At 34.9% G+C, this 26,076-nt stretch overlaps 1 protein-coding gene across 1 annotated transcript; it reads left to right on the forward strand.

Moving 5' to 3' along the window:
* Window positions 1–2,292: 2,292 nt before the first annotated feature.
* Window positions 2,293–2,676, forward strand: LOC133303817 (glutaredoxin-C1-like). The gene has a single exon (XM_061503795.1). The coding sequence runs from the start codon at window positions 2,293–2,295 to the stop codon at window positions 2,674–2,676; it is 384 nt and encodes a 127-aa protein (XP_061359779.1).
* Window positions 2,677–26,076: the final 23,400 nt, after the last annotated feature.

A 26,076-nucleotide genomic window follows, 5' to 3' on the forward strand; every position in this document is an offset into this window, starting at 1 on the left:
ATCTATCAAGAAATTAATAAAAGTAACTGGCCAGTGGAATAAGAATAAGCTCGAAATTCAGGTATCTATTTTTTGATATATAGTCATATTTTGATACCTAAGGAAGATTGTGATTGATGATCGAATATATCTTCAGTTGACAAGTTCTTGTAATCCCCATGAGTTATTCTCAGCTAAAGTTGATTAAATTGAATGCAGAAAGCAGAAGCCGCCCATATAAAAGAATAACAGATTATTCAGGCATATATATACTAATACTAGTACAGTAGTACTAATGTATTTCCTATAAGCAAGAATGGGAATTTGAGGATCTTGGTTGATATGGCTAACATAAGGCGACATGCAATAAGTGGGGCACTCTTTTCCTTTCAATCTGATCTTCTTCACAACTTTTGAATTATCCATTTGTCAAAACTTTAATTATAGCGGTAATTATGAATTCAAATTAAGAAGATTATGGTGAAAAAGAAATTAGGAAGTTTTTTTCCCTCTAAAAAAATAGTTATAAAAAATTTAAAAAGATTAAAACGCAAATCATTAAATTTGTGTAAATTTGTTAAATTCTTTCAATGTTGTATTAAACTATTTGTTTATTACTTTCATAAAAAAACAGTGATGTAGAATGATTTATATAATCGAGTAAAATAAGACTTAATTAAAATATTTTGGATATTAATAATATTAAATTTGTACAATTATTAATAAATTATAACATGCGTTACTGTTGTTAAAAAATGAATTTATTTTACTTGCAATTCATGTTATATAGCTAACTGAATTGTGTTAGATGTATATAAACACAACTCACATAATCATCGTTATATTTATTTTTTTCTTTTTCTCTATCTCATGTGTGTAGAAAATTTATATGTTACTATGTTAGTTGCATAACGCATATAAAAAGCAATTTATATATAACTCTCATAAACCAATCGTTATTATTTTTATTTTTAAAAAAAAGCTTATTGCATATTTTGAAGAAACACATGATCGCTTTATATTTAAGGGAATGTAAGTAATGAAATTAAAATTAAAATATAAATACACAAAAAATTACATAAGATTAACTATAATTTGATATAAAACTATATAATTAAAAAGTGATGTATATGTGAACACGTATACGTGAGTATTTTTTATTTTTATTCTTTTGGTCAAAATTAAAGTGTATTATTACCCTATGAAAAATTACTTAACTAACAATTTCTACCTAGTTAATTTATCATGCTTTGTCTAGAACAAGAAGTACTAGGTAGGGGCAATGCAGTGAGGAAAAGCAAAAGCACATGCAGGAAGGTGTCAATTGGAAGAAACAGAAAAATACAGAAGAAGAACAGAGTTTTGTGAGGCCACTTTCATGCCTTTTGATCGCGTAGGCCCCGACAACAAGGACGGATTCAGCCGTCTATTACCCAACAACCCCCTCCTGTTAAAGCCTGTCCTCTCTGTCTCCTTTCCCTTTCCCTTTCTATATATCATATCACTTCCCTCTAATATTCATCCCTCTTCTTTCTTGTCATTAACCTTAATCTTAAGCTTAACCTTAACCTTAACAAATAAATATTGGATTTATTATTTTTTAAAAAGATGAATTTATCTCCTATACATACATAAATATATAAAATTTATATAGATCTATGTAAAGAGATAAAGCAAAAATATGAATCTCATATGCTTTTGTTATGTAGAGAATAAATTTATCTTTAACAAAATGAAAAATATTAAACTCATAAAATATTATATAGTAAATAGCTAATATTATCATCTTCTTAAAATAGAATTATTGACAATACCCTTTTTTCCTAACACAATCATATTGCCTGTTTCAAGCTTAAGCAAATAAACCTCATTCATTGATTATTATTGTTATTATTACAGTCTAAAGATCATAAATAGAAATTTTCCATTATAAAAAAGTTATTATTTAATTAATCACATAATAAATTCCTTTCCCTTTTTCTCTCTCTTACATTGCATAAGGTGACGACTAGTCATGAGAGTGAGACCAACTTTTATATATTATATATTATATATTATTATAGCTAGCACACCCCCATGATTAAAGAAATACTATAACAACAACATGATCCAGTGATCCACTCTACTCTAAGAAATGTGATTCTCATATTCTCTTACATCCTAAACTCACCTCTATAAATATCACCTCTTACATCCACCATTTCTCACCATCATCAACATTATCACATAACACATTCAACATTCCACACAACACAACTCATTTTTTTCTTTTTTTCTTTCTTTCTTTCTTATCACAGTTCAAACTTCCCAAAAATGCATTACCAAGCCGCATCATGGGGGAGCTACGTGGCACCACCGATAAGCACCATGGTGGTGGGAGACCCACTGGAGCGGATAGAGAGGCTGGCGTCAGAGAACGCGGTGGTGATATTCAGCATAAGCACATGCTGTATGTGCCATGCCATAAAGAGGTTGTTCTGTGGAATGGGGGTGAACCCAACGGTGCATGAGCTAGATGAAGATCCAAGAGGGAAGGATCTTGAAAGAGCTTTGATGAGGCTTTTGGGTTGTTCCTCTGTGGTCCCTGTGGTGTTCATTGGTGGAAAACTTGTGGGTACCATGGACAGAGTCATGGCATGCCATATCAATGGCACTCTTGTCCCTCTCCTCAAAGAAGCAGGTGCTCTTTGGCTTTGATCATGAACGTGCCCTCTTCAATGGAATTCACTAAAAACAAAAAAGTATAAATAAATAGAGAGGAAAAGAGGTTTCATCAAACAGTGTTGTTACTGTTGTTAGTCTTCACTGTTTATTACTATTACTATTGTTACTACTACTACTACCATATAGCAAAGGTAATGGAGGAGGAATAGGAAGTGGTCTTTTGTGAGTCTCTTCCATTCCATTTTGGATACACTACTTAGCTTCTTAATCACTGACTTGTTAATCAATCAATCTTTCTACTTTTCAAGTTATGTTCTTTTTCCCTTCTTTTTTTTTTTTTAATTTTCTTTGGTGGTATTTGGGTTTGTCATGGTTTGCTTGTTTTGAGCTTCCTCCTTTGTAAAGATAAATGGCATTGTTCAAAAAAGAAGAAGAGAGAGAGCTAATTTTACTGTTTATGTCCTAGAATTTTATTTTCTTTTTTATGCTTTCATCATGCTTTTTTTATTACTATGTCTGAAAATGGCAGAAGTTTTTATCTTTATTGGTATTATTTTGGTTAGTGGGCACATGAAAAAGGAAATTGTAGTGTTGTGTTGAAGACAGAACAGTGCAAGAGTTGTGGACGGTGAGAAACGGCGTCGTGTCTGGACAAAGTTGTCGCTTTCGTTGTCCTTGTTCTCATCCCATTGGTTTAGCTTCTTAATACTTGGTGCGTAATGACACCAATGCCCTTTTCATTTTGACCATTTTTTTTTTCTCTGTTTTCAATAGAAAAATAGATGTACCGGAAAACTTCTGATATATAATCGCAGTTTGGTGTGACTTAATAGGATAAAGCCTGATATTATAAGACCTAATATTATAAGACTTGATTGTATAAGACCTGATTAAATTCTAATACTATTCAGTGTTTGAAATGATTTTGTATAAGATAACGTATTGTATAAATTAATACTATCCAGTATTTGGTAATACACTATATAATACTAGATAGGATAAAAATAAATATTTTTGACAAAAATACTCCATAATTCTTCCAAATATATCATATGATATTAATTTTTATAAAAATTTATTATGTCCAAAAAAATAAAATAATTTCTATAGAAATAAAAATCTTCAATATTTTTTAAAAGAAGCTCATGACTACTAAATAAAATTTCTCAATGGTCTTATTCGAGAAACAATGTTGATGCACCATTTCTGTTGTTGGAAAGTTGAATCATCGAATAAGATTAAGTTTTTTTTTGTTCTTTCATATAAATCTTGTGTATTGGTATTCAAATTACCAGAAAATACTCACGGAACATAACGGTATCATAACATAGTTGTAGGCAACTTTAACATATATAAAAATGGCGCATTCCCAGTTTGCTGAGTCCGAAGTAAACAAACATAAAACAAATATATATATATATATATATATATATATATATATATATATATACCCATGAACATCAAAATGGCACATTCCCAGTTTTCTTCTTGCAGCTTCACGAAAATAGCTAACGCCTCTGAAACATTCATATCAAGTTCATCAAAACACATTTCAAAGATTAATTGAAAAATGACAAAAGAGTTGCAAAAACAAAAACAAAAAAAGTGAACCAGCTTGAATATCCGCAAGGGTCTCTCTTCACTGAAACTCTTTAGAACACGACCAAGGTTTTCTTGAAATTAAAAAACAAAAAAAAGTCACACGCAATTGGGGATTTCTGTCGAACAGGTAACAAGCAGAGTGCAACTCACCAAACCTTCACGGATGCGACAGCAACAAGACATTGGAAAGATAAGAACGCGGTGGAATGAAAAAGACATTGGAAGTGGTTCTCTGAATGACGAAGAATGGTGGATATGAAAGTGCCGCCGTGCTCCGGAGACAGCCGCAGACCGATGGTGGTGGATGGAAGGCGAACATAAATGGGGGAAGATAGGGGGTGAAGAAGAAGGGGGTTATTGGGAAAAAGAAAAAATGAGAAATATTACCTAATACATTACTCCCTTATCAGGTCTAATCTCATCTCTCTAGATCTGATTAACTTATATATTATTTTGATACAAGTTTATACTATACGATCGTCACACCAAACAATTGAAAATGTCATAATGTATAATATAAACTTATATTATCAGGTCTTATACATCACAGCAAATAGCCGCCGAGTATATAACCATATATTGTATGGGAAAAGTGTCTATCATTTAAAATTACACAACTTACATCATTTCACTCTCACAAAGAGGCGGGACCCACACCTTTATTTTTTTTGTCAACTCTCTCTCCTACTTTATCTATCTCTTTCTCTCTCTTAAAATGACACAACTTTACATCCTTTAAAATTATACACACTTTTCCCATATTGTATTTGTGATGAGGGATGAGTGATAATGATAAGTGACATGATTAGGTGTATTTTTGTGGAAACGACTTGTCGTCCAGCGACTTGAAAACGGAATGGGCTTTTCAACGTTAAGTGCGTTGCTCAGATTTGAAATGCTTCTGTGTGATGTCATTTATTTGACCTGATGCAGCCACAAGCTGTTAGCCGTACTACATAGCGAGCCAGCTGCTCGTCACTTTGTTAGGTTAACTGCAATGCGACTCATTTATGTAAGGATATAATATGTTTTTCATATATATATATATATATATATATATAGGATTTATCATCTATTATTTAATATGACCACAAAAAGTTTTCTACACACACAATATTTTGTGGGGCCCGCAGCAAAAAAAAAAAACTTCGGCACGCAAAACGAATTTCTATAACATAACACAATCACTTTTCCTACAACATAATCTTATAAAACCCATATATATATATAGGCAAAATGATTTCTGCAGCTGCTGTACCTACAACAAGCAAGGATCCGCGTTCGGATCCTAGGATACGGCAACGGATCCTGAGTTTTTTTTTTAAAGCCGTGGGGCCCACTTTTCTGTGTCAGCTGTAGATAACACTATCTACGGCTGCTGCAGAAATGTTAAGCCCATATATATATATATGAAGTAGGATCCTTTGACACCAAATTTCAATTTTGACACCTTATCTGAGAGCCGTTAGATCAAAAAAGATCAACGACTCTGATTTGCGAGTAACATGTGCCTTTGATCTTTTTTGATCTAACGGCTCTCAGATGAGGTGTCAAAATTGAAATTTGACACCGGTGTCAAAATTAAAATTTGACACCGGTGTCAAAGGATCCTACCTCTATATATATATATATATATATATATATATATATATATATATATAGGTAGGATCCTTTGACACCAGTATATGAAATTTATATTTATTTTTCTCTTCTTTTTACATGACCTTTATATATTTTTATGTATGTATAGGAGATAATTTTTTCTCCTATAATATAACAAACATTAAACCATTTATTTAATTAGCGTAATAGAAAAATCTTGACCATAAATATATTTATAAAAAGTTAAAGTTGGATTGAAAAATATTTTTTAAAGAGTTCAATTGATAGCGTTTCTAAGGCCATAAGGGTATGCCAAATGTGACATTTTTGTGAATGAAAATGCAATTAAGTCCATGTATCAAAGTTTAGATCATTAACTAGGACTTAATTATTTTATACCAGTATTTAGATTTAAGCTCTGAGTTATCCGGTGATTAGAAGAATCAGATATATCTTAATATAGGGTTGCTCTTGTGACAATTGCATGAACCAAGGCCCTTAAGAAACTTCTCTAATACTAAGTGATGATAAAAGGGGGAGGGGGTGTTTAACGGTTAAGGTGGCTCTCCAATTGAACAGAGTAACAGCTCATAAATGTATTCGAACAATACCGTCTTCTGTAATGGAGAGTGTGTATTTATAGATGAGATGAGATTTGACATTTAATGCGATGGGACTTGCATTTAATGCGACGGAGGAGAGTGAGGCTGGATGAGATGGTTTTATCCACCGTCACTTATATTTGCTTTGGTGCAAGGTGCTACCATGCCCACATGCCGTAGAATTGGGGGAAAAGGTACCTACTTCCTCAGAAGGAGAGGTGACTTGTGAGGCTTTAAGTATGGGCTGAGTTATTAGGCCTAAACTTAGGGTCAACCATTTAGGCTGACCAGAACAAGCTCAAAACTCTTGCTTTGTGATTATATATATATATATATATATATATATATATATATATATATATATTCTTTTAAGAAAGCTCTTGTTTTAATACCTAAAATTGTTTTGATAAGATGAAATTGGTTTAAAATATTTTGGAAATAATTTTTGCTTTGAAGCTTTTAAGTTGAATAATCAATTATGCCTATTTAATAATTATTCCATTCGGCAGTTCAGTTAACACTGTCGAGAGGTAAAATAAGGCGGTTCTCATGAATCGCTGGAATAACTGCCTCCAAACAATGTTCTGCGCCTCCAAAACAAATTATGAGACAGTTATATTAACCGCCTCCAAATGACATTTTGAGGCGGTTAATATAACCGCCTCCAAAAGACATTCTGAGACGGTTTGTGACACTGAATAATGGGTTCAAGTTTCCAAAAGGCAGTTAGTTAAACCTCCTCCATAATGATTATGTATAGTACCAAGTTGTGATAAGTCACCTCAATTCTCTTTAAAAAACAATTTTTTTTTTATTATGACACAAACTTTATAGTATTAAATTCAAGTTGATTTGATGGACTCTTGAATAAGTCTCTTGGCGTATACTTATATTCAAGTGTAGGTGTGTCTTAGTGTCTAAGTGTGGGTTCTTATATAGAGGGAAAGGGAAAAGGAGGAGTAAAGGTCATCTAATGTGGGACTTCAAAGTGAAGGTGTGATGATTTTTTTCCAATGTGAAACAGCCATCTTCAGAAATGTATATCTAACACCAAAGGATTCAACTCAAAAATTTGAACGATCAAATTAAAGTATCTTAAGAGAAGAACACACTGATTAAATTTGAGATAATCCAACAGCTGAACAAAGAGATCTCCCTTTTGAATCTCAATGTCTGACAGGTCGTGAACCACTTCTATAACACCTCACATTTCTAAATTATATATTAATATATTAAATGAGGATTAAAGGGAAGGATTAGTGAAAATCCTAGAAATTAGGCTAAAATACAAAGGAAGGGTAAAATGGTAATTAGCCAAACACGCAACCCTAGGAAGGTAAAATTGAATAGAAGGTCTCAAATGATGAAAATAACCCTGGAAATGGATTCAGAACGAAAAATTGAGTGGTTAGGTAAGTTTCAGAAAATTCAGTCAATAATGTCTTTACCGGGTAAAAATATCGCGGTACAGTTGCACCGTAAAACGTGTTGATTGAGTTTTGAGCTCTAGGTTTTGAATACAAGCTATAAATGTTATATAGGACTAGGAAATGTGATTTCTGATAAAATTTGACTGAAATTAGTAAGTTTGGGGAAGCGTGCCTACGGCGCGCGTAACAGCTTAAAACTGCAGTTTCTCCGAACGACCGGAAAACTCAGGATTCATCTGATCAAGGGTAATTAAAGGACAATGGTTAATATTAAAAATTAGAGTTTCTAAATAGGTTATGAATTTATGGACGTTTAGTGAAATCGGAGGGAAATTCGAATTAGTTTGAAATCGCGTGAGGTGGCGGTGGGGCCCACCTCACTTAAAGTCACTTAAGACACATAAGCATAGGTACTATTCATCATCACCTTCTCTCCTCACCTTCATCAAACCAGCGGCCCTCCCCCTCCCAAAGCCCCATTTTCATTTCAAACTTCATCCTCCACTAACTCTATCAATACCTAACCAAATCAAGTGATTTTTGTCTTGAAATTTATTGGAAATCACCTCCAAACACATTGGTGGTAGTCTTAAGCCATGAAACTCACTATATTTTGAGAAACCCCCCCCCCCCCCCAAACTCGCTGCCCTTTGGTGGAGATTTGTGTTCATGGAGTTGCTAGGAGCTCTAATGGTTTAGTATGTCTTGGAGGAGTCTTAGGCCAAGCTATTGAGTAAGTTTCATCACTTTTTATTGGTGGGATTGTTGATTTTGATTTATGAACCCTAAGTGCATTTTGTATGATTTGTGTAGTTAGAGAGCTCAAATGGAAATTGTGTATTAGATGAATATGTCTTTGAATGATGTGTTGGAGCCATAAATGCAATAAAATTTATTGGTGAAAAAATGAGTTTAACTTGGTGGAAATTTGGATGATGCTATGACTTTGTGTTGGAGATTGTTGTTAGGATTGTATAATTGGATTGTTGTATGGTTGTATGAGTTAATAATAGGATTGTATGAGGTGTGGAGTAATTGAATTGGATTGAAAATCCCTTGGTATATGCTTACGTGCATTTCAGCCTTGTGAGAGAAAATGAGGATTGGATGTTGTAAAAATTAATTGGTTGATGTGTTGTGTTATTAAATGGCAATTAGAAGGGTTGTGTGATGGTTGGAAGCTTGGAAAATCAATGGAAAAATATTGGATAGTGTTGGATTATGTATTGAACCTAGAGCGAATTAATTGGAAAAGCGATGTTTGAATGATGTAGGATGCAAATTGGCACCTAAAATGACATTGGAGTAGCCTTGGGATGCTTAAGAAAAATTTAAAAAAAATAAAGAAAAATATTTTGTAATTTTGCACTACAATGACCGAACCTACCATGGTGTAGGGGAGGAATTTGACGTTTTTGGATTTTGATAGAATTACCGTGTGTTGATGATCTGTACATGGTCATTGTAGGTTGCCGTACGTGGCTTTGAACCCCGAACCGTGAGCTCGGTGGGTTGCCCTTGGTCCCGGACCAAGTGGGATTGTGGTGAGTATTTGAAACCATGCTTGAAGAGTTAATAACTTGCATGTGTTTGTTTGTATGAATGGTAATTAATTGAGAATGTCCTCTGTGTAGGCATTCATGTTGTGTACCTAGCTCAGGAAATATACTGCATTGGAGCTGTGGGGGAGGATTATACAGGTAACCTCTTGGTACTGAGGTTTGATCCCCTTGTGTGTTCTACCATGCCCGTTGAGGGTAATGGTAGGAAGTGTATGTAAATAATATAGGATAACATGTTCATGCATATTGTATGTGTGTTAGTACATAGGATGTACCGTGACTCTGGCCAGTAGACTGTTTGCCTTCGGGCGTTACGGACTTCCACTGGATAGGTCTCTGTGAGGGAGTTCCAGTTAACCTGGGGTCATATTGTGTGATCCGGATAGGAGCACACTAGGAAGTTTCGGGTGGATATGGATGGAGGGTGCCTTGGTTTTATGTTCTGGGTACACGCCTTGGTTGAAACCCGTAGGCTTAGATGCCGAGCCAATAGGCTGGACGTTGCGTGGTTTTGGCATCGTCCATTCCAGCTTCGTCGTTTTTTTATCCCTATGCTCCCCTATTTCTCTAAATCCCTTGCTTTATCTTGTTTTCAGATGTTATGTTATGTTATTTATATGCATCGAAGTGAGCCATTGGACGGAGTATTCTCCAGAACCTCTGGGTTACTGAGATATATTCGTATATCTCACCCCGCTTTGGGGGCTTTATTTCAGCAGGTAGCAGTGGAGTTGGAGCGGCGGGCAAGAAGCCCGTAGGATGATTTGGACTTAGGATTACATATTTTGCATTTTGTTGGCCATTGGGCCTAGGCTAGACTTAGCTCATGAACAATGCATGTGATTGGGATTATGAGTATCATTTTGTTCATGATGTATTTTGCCTAAGTTTAGTCTTGATTTATCATGTTTATTTTGGAGTATTTACTTTATATATATTTGAAGGAAGATTGTAATTGTAATATGTCGTTTGGAAGAATTGTAATTGTATATGAAGACTTGATATAATATGATGAAAGGACAATAGGCCTATTCTAGGCTGTGAATGATGATTATGATGTAAAGAATGCATGCAAATGGATTATGGTGATTGAAATATGTTAAGTTTGAAAATATAAGTAAAGTGATGGAAATTGAGTAATTGGATATAAACTGTGATGGGTTGTAAGAGCCCTAAGACATTTCTTGTTCTTGTGTTTGCCACCCAATGATTATTAGGTACAAATTGAGGTTAAGGATCACTTTTGTAAATTTGGGATATATTGGAAAAATAAAGGAAACTCTGGCAAATTTTCTAGAAATTGGCAGAATTTAGGCAATCTTTGGGAGAGCATATCTCCCTCCACAAAGGTCTGATAGGGACGTTCCATACGTTGTTTTGAAGCTTGTGATGTCCTCTACATTTTGGTAAAATTTGGGATTTTTCTGGATTGGAAGTCGGCCTGTAGAAGGCATAGAACTCAGACTGCCCTGTTAGCCCCTGCACATGGGACTGATCTGGACCAAGTTTGGAAAAATTATTCCCGCTTCGTTTCTTGGTAAAATTAGGTGTATGATATGCCAAATTGAAGCTTGAGGTTTCTAGTGTGTTTTATAAAAATTAGACAGAAATTGGTTGATTGGATTTTCCAGAATAATTGATTTAGTGAAGGATGTTTGGAGCTGTTTTGGAGTTGGCTGGCAGATTTGCTTGTCTAACTTCAAACGGTGATATCCGGAGCAAACGAGAACTTTATGACTCGTGTGATAGCTTCCTAGAAAGGTAATTAAGTCTATAATAACATACTAAAAGATGGGAGGATTTTCGTATGCGGTTTGTCTGCAGAAAATTAAAGACCAAACCGTGTTCGGATAGGTAGAAAACGTAAAAGTGAGATTTTAGCTAAGTGGGTGTATGGGAACCCCTTACTTGAGAGATGTAATATATATTATAAAATTAGTTTAAATAATTATTCTGTAAAGAGTTTATAGTTACGGTCACAGCTTTTATTTATTACGCTTTTTATTGTTTTAAATGCTCGCGTAATAAACGAAAAAAGTTTACTCGCATTTTTATAAATGAATTGCTGTGATTGTAATTAAGCTTAATATCATAATTAATGTTAATAATACCGGTGTACAACGGGATGTTACAACTTCTAAATGTGCTTTAGAGGCAGTTAAAATAATCGTCTCTAATATACATTTGGAGGCGGTTGACATGAAATCGCCTCTAAATATGCTGTAAAGGCAGTTAAAATAACCTTCTCTAATGAATATTCAAAGGCGGTTATTAAATAACTGCTTCTAATTGGTGCATTTAGAGGCGGTTAAATTAACCGCCCCCTAATGAATATTTAGAGATGGTTATTATGTAATCGCCTCAGATCAATGTAAACGCCGAGGAAATCGCTTTTAAGTGTAAATTGGAGGAGATTTAAGGGAAACCGCCTCAAATTAACCGCCGCAAAACGATGGTTTTCTCGTAGTGATTATATATAACAACCCACATTAAGAAATTTTGAAATAATAAAAGAAGTATAAGTGTGAATACTTGTTTACACTAGCTTTTGAATAAGTAAGCATTTAATGTGAATTTTGTTGTGTAAATAAATGAATTGACATGCCAAAATTTATGATGATACAATTAATGCCAAGTAAGGTAAATTAGACATAAATGAGAATATTAATAAAATCTAGGAGTCAAAATATAAATATGTGAAAGTATATGAACTAATTTGCAAATAAGCAAAATAATTGTCTAAGCTTAAGTTTGATTATGTAATTAAACTCTTCATGGAATTTTAATGACTGGAAGTGGTTTTGGATTAATTAGATCATGTCTAGATTAATTTATAAAAATGAGTCAAAACTTAATAAATTAAAAGTCAAAGGTATGCAAAATTACATGAAAAATCAAAGTATGTAATCAAAGATGACTAGTTTACTAACCTAGTCTTATTTTCCACTAAATGGTTGATTGAGTGCTTTCTTTTAAGTCATGAACATGTTAAATTATATGTTTAAATATATACCAATCATATCAATTTAAAAGGATTACTAGGTCAAAGTTGAAAGAAAGACTAGAAAACTGTTGGTTATGAAGTTTTGTTGAATTGTTGAATTTCTACATGATTGGTTAATTGCCTTGTCTTTTCTTTTGTGTTACACGAAATTGTTCTTCTTTGTAGTCATATATGTGGCTGAACATGTGTAAAGAAAAGGAACCAATAGGAATTGATTAAGTGTGTGTTGAAAGTCAAAATAGGTAGGCTAATTGGTAAAGTTGATGTCTAAGTGAATTTGCTAGATTTTTAAGGTGCAAGGTCGGTTATTTTGAATCTTACTTCTTGCCTTATGTCAACCGAATCTTCTAGCATACATAAGGGGGAGATGTGGACCAATAAAATACAAGCTCTTGTTGACAGAATGAAAAGCTAACAAGTTAACTAAGTTAAGTTAATTGCATGTTATATTTTACATCACTCAACCGGTTATTATTTCTCCTTGGAACTTTATGCCTCCTTCTTTTTCTTCCTCTTGTCTTCCTTATATTTTTCATGGTTGAACATGGTCTCTTGAAAAGGGCCTAAGTCATATCTCACAAACTAAACACTTTTAAGCCTAGGTCTCTACATGAAACTTGTAGTTTAGGAGCTTGTGAATCCAACATTGTGATTGATTTATCTATAGGGGCTGTGATGAGTGGATTTTATCCTTTATAAAGGCATGGATGTATTGCTGAACTTGTGTGAAAAGATCATGGTTTCAAGAGTTTAAAGTGTGGAGATTAACCTAGTGTTTTCCTAGAAGCTATACAAGATAACCTATTTGATTTCTAGAGGTTTAATCTTGAGAATTTATCTTTGTTCTTCCTATATTAAGGCTGAATATATGATGTTATAATATTTAATATTTGATAAGGTTTTGATGGGATAAATCTTGGTTGTTAAATTAAAAGAAAACTAAGCAAACTAGTCTAAAAGAGGGGTGACAAACCCTAATAGGGGTAATCTGCCCTCTGTTTTCATAATTTATAATTGGAGTTGTAGAACTCCAAATGGAGTGTGGTTTACGCAAAATTAATTATATATATGTCTAGTATAACATATCAAAATTTTAGAGTAGTCCAACTAGAATTGAAGATTTCATAATTAAAAGAGTGAAGGTTGTTCAGGCTATAAAACAATGTTGTTTACCTTTAGCCCAAATTAGAAAAGGCATATCTCACTCATTTCTTAATGAAATCAAGTTTGTGAGGCCTAAATTAAGAAAAAGATTGTATTTTTATAAATTCTGGATCATTCCCAAATTAAGAAAATGTGGACAGTGCTCAAATCTGCCCTGTGTTGGCAGCATGGTATTTTGAGTTTTGAAAATTCATAACTCCTTCGTGTCTTAACGAAACGGGACAAGTATTATGTCAAATTAAAGCCCAAGATGTCTAGTATTTTTCATAAAAATTTTAGAATAAATTGGGTTGGTTAACATTTCCAGAAAAATATAGAAGTGTCTGTTGTCCTATTTCTGACGATGGATTTAACCAAATTGCTTACGACGGACATATCTTGAGTTATACTTATCAAAATGAGGCTTATAATACACCTTTATAAAGCTTATGACATCTAGATTAAGATGGTGAAGCATCAGAATTTTAAAAGAACAATTCAAGTAACGTGGTTTTAAGAGTTGAATAATCACTTAAGTATAATGAGGAATTAACATATAAATGTTAATTGTTTGAATTGGAAGTGACACTTAATCAGTGTCTTATTTGTGATACTAATGTGTATTCAGGAGCAATTTATTGGGGAATCAAGTTTTCTGTGAGTAAAGCTTTGCAGGTAAGCTCTCTATTTAAGGAGTTTTCTTCTGTCTTATTGTTCTACCAGAATTCGGTGGATAATGGTTATTGTCTGTATTAATAACACGGTTGGACATTGAAATAATGGTATGCATATGGAAAATAAAATGTGGTTTATGAGGTATGTTGAAATATAATTTAAATAATGAATTTAACGTTGATGTATCTGTTAACATGTGAAATGACTGACATTTCTGTTAATATGTGAAATGGTTGACATGTATGTTGGTACGTGAATTAATTGACGTGCATGATAATATGCGGAATGATTGACGTATTTGTTAACATGTAAAATGATTAATGAGTCTGCTAATATACGAAACGATTAATGTATCTACTGATACATAATTTAAATAATGAAATTAATGTTGATGTATCTATTAATATGTGAAACGATTGACGTATCTATTAATGTGTGAAATGATTTACATATCTGTTGATATGTGAAATGAATAATGTGAATGTGAACATGCAAAAATAATTGACGTATTTGTTGACATGTAAAATAATTAACGTGTCTGTTAATATGCGAAATGATTAATGTATCTGCTGATATGTGAGATGATTGATGTGTCTGATGATTTGCGAAATAACTGATATGTCTGATAAGTTTGGAAATGTACTTTGAGTCTGAAATTCTGATGAATTTATAAGTCGGGAAAATTTTATATGTGAAGTTCATATACTTTTATGTTTTGATAAATTTGACAGTGAACTGATTGTATCTCGTAAAAAGAAAAATAATGAATACTAAATATCTGCGATAATTTGTACAGTTAACCCTTTTTAAAAAAGAGATGCTTTGTAAGTGTGTTGAATTGAGAGTACATAATTCTATAAATTATATAAAAATATATACATGAAATCCGAGTGAATTCCAGTACGAGGCCAATGACTAAACTGGTCGTATGAGTTGAGATCATTCAATAAATGGATGACTCTGATGGAATATGATAAGATATTACCGTGAACGCTTCCAGTCCTCGGGGTTGGGAACTCAGTTCCCTCAAGCTCGGCTTAGAAGCCTTTGTGCGGAAGTCAATCTAAAAGATCTTGGATCTCGGATCTCGGCAATCCTACCTCGGCCTGAACTTCACCAGGCCTGACAGCGCAACGGAAAAATCAAAAAACGCAAACAGGAGAGAGAGAAGGAGAACACAAACAGATTTTAACGTGGAAAAACCTTCTCCAATGAAGAAGTAAAACCTTACGGGACCTAGTCCAGATCAAACGTCCACTATGAAAATAATGGATACAAAGAATCAAAATACACCAATGTGGTGGTTAACACAACCTCTCTAACAATGGTGATAATCAAACTACCCTAGAGATGTTTCACTCAAACTCTCTCTAGAGATCTCTCAAATACAAAGCTTAAAGCTTTGCTCTCAAAGCTTTCAAGTATCACTCAAGATTCTCTCAAATATTTTTCTTCATCTAACCTAGCCTCTAGACACAACTAATGAATATATAGAGGAGGTGAGATCTAGGGTTTAAGGTTTAGGGTTTTGGGAAACCCCCTAATGGGCTTGGGCTTAGCATTGAAAGAGGAAGCCCAACAAATCTCCCCCTTTGACTTCAATTCGTCGGCTTCAGCATCAACCCGACTACTTCACAGCAGTCTTTAAATTTCCTTGCTGGAACCAGCTTTGTCATCATGTCGGACCAAATTTAGTCAGTGTGCACTTTGACGAGTTCGAGCTCTCCACCTTTCACCACATCTTGGATCCAATGATACCTCACATCAATGTGCTTAGTGTAGGAGCGATAGGTCGAATTCTTCGCAAGATGGATTGCGTTTTGATTGTCACAACCCAGCTCGTACTTGTCTTGATCATGGCTGAGTTCCATGAGGAACTTCTTCATCCACAACATTTCTTTGCTTTCCTCAGTAGCGGCAATGTACTCAGCCTCGGTTGTCGATAGTGCAACACATTTCTGAAGTCTTGATTGCAAAGAGATAGCTCCTCCGGCAAATCTCATCATGTATCCCGTCGTCGATTTCCTCGAGTCGGAATCTCCCCCTAAATCAGAATCCACGTAGCTTTGCAACTCGACTTTGCCTTCTCCAAAACGGAGGCATAAATTGGTCGTACCTCGAAGATATTGAAGATCCACTTCACTGCTTCCCAGTGCTCTTTTTCGAGATTTGACAGATACCGGCTTACTATTCCAATAGCATACACCAAGTCGGGTCTGGTGCAAACCATTGCATACATCAAGCTTCCGACATTGGATTGGTATGGGACCTTCATCATCTCATATTTGTCTTCAACAGATCTCGAACATTGCTTCTAGTTCAGCTTTATGTGTCTGGCTAGGGGGTGCTCACTGTTTTGGCTTTGTCCATGCCGAATCTCTTCAAAATCTTCTCAATATACTTCTCTTAACTCAGCCACAATAGCTTCTTTTGTAAATCTCGGATCACCTTGATTCCGAGAATCTGCTTTGCAGGGCCGAGGTCTTTCATTGCGAAGGATGAGCTCAACGCCTTTTTCAGGGCGACTATCCTCGATTTGTCTTTCCCTACAATAAGCATGTCGTCAACATATAACAACAAAATCAAAAAATATCCGGCCTCATACCTCTTCGCAAATACGCAGTGGTCGGCTTCTATCTTCTCAAACTTGTGATCAATCATGAATGATTCAAACTTCTTGTACCACTGTCGAGGTGCTTGCTTCAAGCCATAAAGGCTCTTCTTTAACCGACATACTAAGTCTTCTTTGTTTGGAGCTCGGAACCCCTCAGGTTGCTCCATATATTTTTCTTCTTCTAAGTCACCGCGAAGAAATGTCGTCTTCACGTTCATTTGTTCTACCTCGAGGTCCATTGAAGCCGCCATGGCAAACACAGTTCGGACCGAGGTCATTTTCACTACAGGAGAAAAAATCTCCTCAAAGTCTACTCTTTTTTTCTGGTTGCAGCCTTTCACTTCAATCCGGGCTTTGTATCTCGGCTTCTGCCCGTTCTCTTCATTCTTGATCTTGTAGACCCATTTATTTTTTAGTGCTCGTCTTCCTTCAGGCAACTCGGTCAGCTCATAAGTGTAATTCTCATGCAGAGACTTCATCTCGTCTTGTATTGTCTTTTGCCATTCTTCTTTCTTTGAGCTCATCACAGCCTCATCATAACTCCGAGGCTCACCGTCTTCAGCAACAACGGTGTATTCATCAGATGTGTATCTCGTAGAGGGTCTTCTTTCTCGAGTTGGATATCTCGACTATTGTTCAAATTGACAATCTAGTTCATCATTCTTATCCCGGATCTCATCATCAACTCGGACCTCATCATCAGCTTGTTGCTGGTCATCATTTTCTTTATTTTCTTTATTTTCTCCCCTGCTTCAGCTCGGACACGAGGGATAGGTTCTTCAGCTCTGACAGTAACTCGGACTTTGGGCTTCGAAATGTCATGAATGGTCTCATCTTCATGAAAGATCACATCTCGGCTTCTCACTATTTTCTTATTGATTGGATCCCAAAGTCAGAACCCGAACTCACATCTCGGCAGTGTAACACCCTCTCTTGTAGGCCTCCAAGAGAGTTGTTTGCTAAGCGGAATTAGAGTTCTTTAATAGTATTTTAGAGACTGAAAAATTGATTTTTTTCCAAGGCCAATTAAAAACTTATAATTGAAATCGGGTTCCTTACAAAAATCAGAGTACACAAAATTTCTTAAACTTATTTAAAATATAAATTTCCTGATAGACCTTGCTGTCTTTAAAAATTCGGATAAAATCCAATTCAACGATTCCAAAATATATTCTTTGTAATCTGGAAACTAGACATCTGGGGCTTCACGTTCATATAAAATAATAGTGAGTTGGAGTTTGTTTGCCCCTCGAAACATAACTCGCAAAATAAGAGAGAAAATAGTGGAAATATCACAAATGTTCTGGCTGGTAAAATTCATAATAAATCGATCTTTCAGAATTTCTTTGCAAGGTTTATATATAATGAAACTAGACACCTGGGGCTACGCGTGCATATAAATTATACGAAAATTGGAGGTCCGTAGCCCCAGTACGACAACTTACAAAGTGCTCGCAAAGACTTTTCAAAACTCAGCATTTAGATAACATGTCAAAATCCTTTTCGCAAACGTTCCAACATCTGTTGTTTCCAAAATACTTGCTGGTCATAAAATCGTAATGCAATAATAAAATCATAGTTCACAGTAATAAAAGCTTCTCAATTTTATACAGTCATCCATAAAATATCACATCAATAGCAGCATGCCCAAACAGTAGAAGCCAACATCAAATATCCAATTCCTCAAAAGCTTTTACGTCCTCCTGCCATTTTGTAAAAATAGCAGCCCCAGAGGGGTGAGAGAAAATTCTAGTAGTGTGGCAACAAAACCATAATGCAACAATATTAACTAGGCACAAAATCATAAATAGTTACTTCAAACATTTAGTCCTTTTCATCATATATCATAACGCGTATATAACGCCCTTTTTCCTTTACGCTCATAGCACCGTCGTGCGCATAGCATCACAGTGGGTATTCTTAATGGCTCCCATGAAGGTGAATCCCACTGTGGAACCTATGCGGACTGAAGCCAAGTGTCCCCTCTCCTGGTACCAGGCATGCCTATATGATGCATGCTCAGTCACATGTCCTCAATACAAATATATATATATTCAAGATGTCATGAATCACGTATACATGCCATGTTATGCAATCGCACCCAACAGAAAAATGTATTATGATGTAAAATGCATGCATATATCATATCATCCAAACAAATTACAGTACCATTCCCTCACATCTCCGTAAAATCGCAACTCCAAATGAAGAAGTGAATTCAAGAAATAACTTCAAATCCCTCTCCTACAAAATCGTGGAGCTCTTGAGGAAGTATCAAAGCTTTACACACTTCCCAATCCCTGTTCGGTTGTGTCCTATTGTTTTTAGAGGTAAGATACTGCCTCTGCTTCATTGTTTAATCACTTGGTTGAGGTAGACATTCCAGTAGATGAAAGTATTATGTTGAGTTGGTTACTATAGATATAGCTGTATTCCCTTGTTCATTATGAATAGACATTTAAATACACCTTGAAGTTGGAAGGTGATTGTTGTGAAATTTGAAATGTTGGAAGTCTAGTCTATATAATGGGTTATGATTGATGACTGTTTCGAATGGTATTGTGTTAATGATGGGAAAGTTCTGGCCATGGTAATGGATCCTCTGACCAGTGGAGTCAATCACATCCGAGGTACCTAGGACAGCGGAAAGCTCGAGGAAGTTTCCTCATATGGGTGTATTGGCGAACTGTATGAGAGGTACCATCACACGTGATATGTACGAAGAGCACGCTAGAATTAATTAATTGCTTGCATGACTGCTTGGTATTCTAAATTTATTTAGTACGTTGTAAAAGAATAGATTTGGTTACTTTTGACTTTAGAAAAATATTAGACCAGTGGCTACAGAATAAACTAACCAACTTAGCATTTCTGGTAACCACGACAAATAGAATTGAGCATTTTAGAATCTAAGTATTCTTACTCGAGTCCTTAATTCAGCTTCATAGTTCAAATTCAATTAGAAGTGTCTCCCAAACCATAAGCTCTAGACCAAAAGCAATACTCAGTAATGTAATTCTCTTCCGCAAGATAGTAACAAATAATGTGCTGTTAACTTAATGGATGCCATTAAATTTTTATATCTCACGAGTGACGAACTTCTGTAATTTTACGAATACTCTTCTACATTAGAAATTAGAATGTTGGGCGTTCTATTTTAATTGCTTGTTTTCCTGTAGATTATTAAATTAGAAAATTCCACTTCTAATACCTGTCAAGACTGGTAGATGGTTGTGAGGTGTATCAGATTGAATTCTAATATGTATAAAGAGTCACTAGGGAAAGGATAACAGTATAAGTTATAAACTGTAAACTTTAAAGATAAAATAAGTGAAATTTAAGGTTCTAGTTAATTAGTTTCGGTTTGTATATGTGATAGGCAGGTACATCAGATTGTTTTGAAATTTGTCTAACTCGGTATTGTAAAATTTTGTTGTGTGAACAATTGTGAAAGAACCTTGGGAATTAAATTGACCCTCAACCTATCCAGCATAAAAATTTCAGGGCACTTGGTAGGTAATTACAAGCATTTTCAGGAAAGTGAGTATAGCAGGAGTATTACTAAGAGTAAGGCATGTTATGGATATAGAACCCCATGAAGAAACGATGAACTTGAATAATAAAATGATGGATAGCTAGAGAGTCTTGCTTAGTAAAATAATATGTGGTTTCACTTAACCCCGGTTCTAGTGTGATTATTTGGTGTCTGTCAACCATACAGTAGGAAAGTTAGATAGTGAAGAAATACGATACAATTAGAATGGTTAGTGTCAATTAATTCTGTAATAAAGCCCTGAGTCTCATTCTGATCTAGGAATAACTGGAATTCTTCGTTGATTAAGAGTATATGCTAGTATCATTTCGTCTCGAATGCAGTATGAATTGATGTTGTTTAAAGAGAACCAGACAATTGGTTGTTTGTGATGATGCTTAGGAAGTTTTTATTCCTTTCCGTACAAGTATGATTTATTATATATATTCTCTAATGGACTTGTAACGTACGATTTAATTGTGATATCCAGAATTAATTGATGACTTTGATAGCTACCTGGTTGTATGTGATATAAAGTTCTGCATGAATGTATGTGTAGTTGGCATTCGTCTTGAGTCGTTAGCAGAAATGATAGGATGAAGTTTGGGGACAAACTTCAAATTTGGTTGGGAGAGTGTAACATCCCGCATAATTAGGAACTTATATTAATTATAATTAAGACTGTGAAACATGCTTGAAACCCGAATTGAATATAGGTGTAGTATGGAATTAAATTAAGTAGGAAAAAATTAATCTATGGTTAATATGAGTAAGTATATATATGCTTTAAGAAACTAAAATCTCTGGTTAAAAGAATAGGATTGATTTAATATAATCTATAAAGATTAATACTTAGAAGAATTAAGAATAATAAAACATATAAGGTAAGGGTCATGAGGAGAGGAATTGGACCCTCACTTACACTCATGGGTTTCGGCCCAATGTTTTGGGATCAGCCAAGCTAGCCAACCTCTTAGTTAATCCAATATCTTACCTCAAGGAAATCTGAATGAGTGTTCCCCCATTGGTCAAGTCAGAATGCATGTGAACTCATTGGGCAAAACACACACACCTATCCTACTTACTCTATAGTTCGCGCAAGGGAGAAAAAGAAGCAAAGGTTGGCCTTTTGGTTCAGTACACTAATTAACATACCATGTCGTTTTCCTTGAATCCATGCGCCAGTACCCTCCTCAATAGAAGACTGGTTGTTGCTTTTGATTCAGAATCAAACCTAATGAACCTCTTCCCCAAGACCGTAGACCAACTAGAGAATGGACCAGAGTTTGCATGTTAAATTCCTCCCTTGTTTCCCTCTAAACCATGAGCAATTAGAGAAGAAAAACATCATCTAAGTCTCATTCATTTGTTCCTCACTGATTCAGTCAGGAGCAGTAATCTAAAGGGACAGCATCGTGAGCTCCTTATCTTCTCCTCCCTCTTGTTCAGCCGAAGGAAAACTTCAATGAGGTCTAGCCTTGGTTGGGTCCTCTTCCCCATTACATGCCGCTGAAAATCGATTTAATACAAGGAAGACCATTGTCATTTATTCTGACCCCCTTCTTTCTTGTACGCAAGAGCAAGAAGGAGAAGATGCAAGCACACAGCTGGGTAGTCGGTTCTCCTAGTGTTCGAGCTAATTTTTAGTGTACAAACAGAAAGGTAGACTCTATTTGTTCGGCTGCATGTGTACTAAAGAAGAATATAATTCTGTTCATCCCTGTCTCACTGTTAAGTTCGCCCAATGCATGAAATTAAGAAGTATTAGGAGTAATTCCCTTTTCACCTTCTGTGCGGCTGTAAAACTCGCGGTCTTTGGTATGTAAATTCAAAGAATTAATTTTGTGAAACTAGAGAATAGTTCCCTGTTATGCGCTTGGGTTGTCTCTTGAACCAGTACAGGAATCTAACTTTCCTTGCTGTAAATACGTGAGGTCAGCATGTTGAGATTAAAGTGGTTGGAACTAAGTGAATTAATAGAGCTTGTTAAACTCAAACCCCTTCTTTTACCCCACCGATTCAACTTGCATGTGCGCTTGGGAGAGAGAGAAGTTATTCTGTTGTCATGGCTAGCTCTTTGTTCTGTTTTGTAAACAGTCCATGATCTTAGTGCATGTGAGTTAATGAACTGATCTTGGGAACTTGGGTCATGGTTCACCTTAAGTTCGGAACTGTCTTTTTAATTAGAAGCAAATTATCAAAGCTTACATGTACTTAGGGTGAAGTAGACGGCTTATTAAAAGAAAACCACACGGACACATGTTGTGTAAAAGGGCTATGTGAATTAAAAATAGCAGCCCCAAAGGGGTGAGAGAAAATCTCAGTAGTGTGGCAATATATTAATTACATGACTGTATGAAATTGAGAATTTATTTCTGAGACAAAAATTGAAAGCATACAGATGCAGATAACGAATCAACCAAACGAAATAAAATAAAGACTCAGTGAAACGAGACCATTCAAAGCATGCACAATTATCTGTTCAGTCCAGTATAATTTTAAATTTAATTCAGATAATCTTTCTTTATTTGTTCATGCAATATTCTTGCAACGTTTAAAATCTAGACCCACAACTTCAACAGTCACCAAAAAGAAAACTTAATATAATCAGATGCAAGTTTAAAATAGTTACATCACACAAGGCAACCTAACACGTAAAAACTAGAATGACAAATATCACTCACTTTGTTTAACAGCTTCTTTCTCAAGAATTATGTCTAGTGTCAATTCACCATTAGAAGATTTGTACGGACAGTGATCCCACATGTGAAAGTATTAATTAATACTAATTCTACGTTCTAAGAGGGTTAACCGAAACTACTTAGGTAAATGACCAATCCCTACATCAATTTTCAGAATTACGTCACAGCTTCTATTCTTGAACATAATAATACAATATGAGTTTAGGCCTTCCTGCACGTCATTCAGTGTTGTAGAATTACAAATTTGAATAAATTTTCATGAACTCCTATGTGATAAACCGAAGCTGTTTTAGTAAAGCTTTGAGGTGTTATATTTCTTTTCTTAATTACCTAGACGACATGATTATAGGCCCTCATTCTTGCGCAACTTATGAGTAGGAAAATGGAAAGTATATGATGGACCTTCAAAACGTTCTTTGTGCCTAAACCGGTTCTGTTTGGGGTTAATTAATCAATGATTAGACGTTAGAAAATTATTATTGAAGTCAGAATATTTTTTTTTGAAAAGGACTCTAATGGCCGAATAGGTGCAAAGGCATTTGAGCATGGGAAAATTGATTATATTTGTTAGGAATGGTTGGAATGCATTCTGATTTTGTTACGCTGTATACTAGGTGCGAAAAACTCTTGAAACTTGGAATTATATGCTGCTGCCTGGTAAAATTTATTGTGACGTTTGAGGTATGTGTAGGCAGTATTACCTAATGTGACTATTGGCTAGTGTATGGAATTGTGATGTGTTGCTCACATTTGTTCTATGTATGTTATGATGATGATGAGCCAATGGTAAGAATATGAAAGGATGATATGATATATGCATGCATTTTACATCATAATACATTTTTCTGTTGGGTGCGATTGCATAACATGGCATGTATACTTGATTCATGACATCTTGAATATATATATATTTGTATTGAGGACATGTGACTGAGCATGCATCATATAGGCATGCCTAGTACCAGGAGAGGGGACACTTGGCTTCAGTCCGCACAGGTTCCACAGTGGGATTCACCTTCATGGGAGCCATTAGGAATACCCACTGTGATGCTACGCGCACGACGGTGCTATGAGCGTAAAGGAAAAAGGGCGTTATATACGCGTTATGATATATTATGAAAAAGATTAAATGTTTGAAGTGACTATTTATGATTTTGTGCCTAGTTAATATTGTTGCATTATGGTTTTGTTGCCACACTACTGGGATTTTCTCTCACCCCTTTGGGGCTGCTATTTTTTTTTTTTTTTTTTTTTTTTTTTTTTTTTTGATATTAGGGGCTGCTATTTTTACAAAATGGCAGGAGGACGTAAAAGCTTTTGAGGACTTGGATATTTGCTGTTGGCTTCTACTGTTTTGGGCATGCTGCTATTAATGTGATATTTTATGGATGACTGTATGAAATTGAGAAGCTTTTATTACTGTGAACTATGATTTTATTATTGCATTACGATTTTATGACCAGCAAGTATTTTGGAAACAACAGATGTTGGAACGTTTGCGAAAAGGATTTTGACATGTTATCTAAATGCTGAGTTTTGAAAAGTCTTTGCGAGCACTTTGTAAGTTGTCGTACTGGGGCTACGGACCTCCAATTTTCGTATAATTTATATGCACACGTAGCCCCAGGTGTCTAGTTTCATTATATATAAACCTTGCAAAGAAATTCTGAAAGATCGATTTATTATGAATTTTACCAGCCAGGACATTTGTGATATTTCCACTATTTTCTCTCTTATTTTGCGAGTTATGTTTCGAGGGGCAAACAAACTCCAAATCACTACTATTTTATATGACCGTGAAGCCCCAGATGTCTAGTTTCCATATTGTAAAGAATTATTTTTTGAATCGTTGAACTGGATTTTATACAAATTTTTAAAGACAGCAAGGTCTATCAGGAAATTTATATTTTCAGTAAGTTTAAGAAATTTTGCGTACTCTGATTTTTGTAATTAACCAGATCCCCGCTTTAGTTTTAATTGGCAATGTAAAAGCGATACTTTTTTTCAGTCTCTAAAATACTATTAAAGAACTCTAATTCCGCTTAGCAAACAACTCTCTTGGAGGCCTACAAGAGAGGGTGGTGCCCTCTCTTGTAGGCCTCCAAGAGAGTTGTTTGCTAAGCGGAATTAGAGTTCTTTAATAGTATTTTAGAGACTGAAAAAATTGATTTTTTTCCAAGGCCAATTAAAAACTTATAATTGAAATCGGGTTCCTTACAAAAATCAGAGTACACAAAATTTCTTAAACTTATTAAAAATATAAATTTCCTGATAGACCTTGCTGTCTTTAAAAATTCGCATAAAATCCAGTTCAACGATTCCAAAATATATTCTTTGTAATCTGGAAACTAGACATCTGGGGCTTCACGTTCATATAAAATAATAGTGATTTGGAGTTTGTTTGCCCCTCGAAACATAACTCGCAAAATAAGAGAGAAAATAGTGGAAATATCACAAATGTCCTGGCTGGTAAAATTCATAATAAATCGATCTTTCAGAATTTCTTTGCAAGGTTTATATATAATGAAACTAGACACCTGGGGCTACGCGTGCATATAAATTATACGAAAATTGGAGGTCCGTAGCCCCAGTACGACAACTTACAAAGTGCTCGCAAAGACTTTTCAAAACTCAGCATTTAGATAACATGTCAAAATCCTTTTCGCAAACGTTCCAACATCTGTTGTTTCCAAAATACTTGCTGGTCATAAAATCGTAATGCAATAATAAAATCATAGTTCACAGTAATAAAAGCTTCTCAATTTCATACAGTCATCCATAAAATATCACATCAATAGCAGCATGCCCAAACAGTAGAAGCCAACATCAAATATCCAATTCCTCAAAAGCTTTTACGTCCTCATGCCATTTTGTAAAAATAGCAGCCCCAGAGGGGTGAGAGAAAATCCCAGTAGTGTGGCAACAAAACCATAATGCAACAATATTAACTAGGCACAAAATCATA

This window comes from Gastrolobium bilobum, unplaced genomic scaffold (assembly GCF_033153095.1).
Source record: "Gastrolobium bilobum isolate Gb01-03AN ecotype WA unplaced genomic scaffold, APGP_CSIRO_Gbil_v1 utg20970, whole genome shotgun sequence".
Taxonomy (NCBI): Eukaryota; Viridiplantae; Streptophyta; class Magnoliopsida; order Fabales; family Fabaceae; genus Gastrolobium; species Gastrolobium bilobum.

Coding starts and splice junctions, on each gene's coding strand:
- LOC133303817 (XM_061503795.1), top strand. CDS start 2,293: ATGCATTACCAAGCCGCATCATGGGGGAGCTACGTGGCACCACCGATA.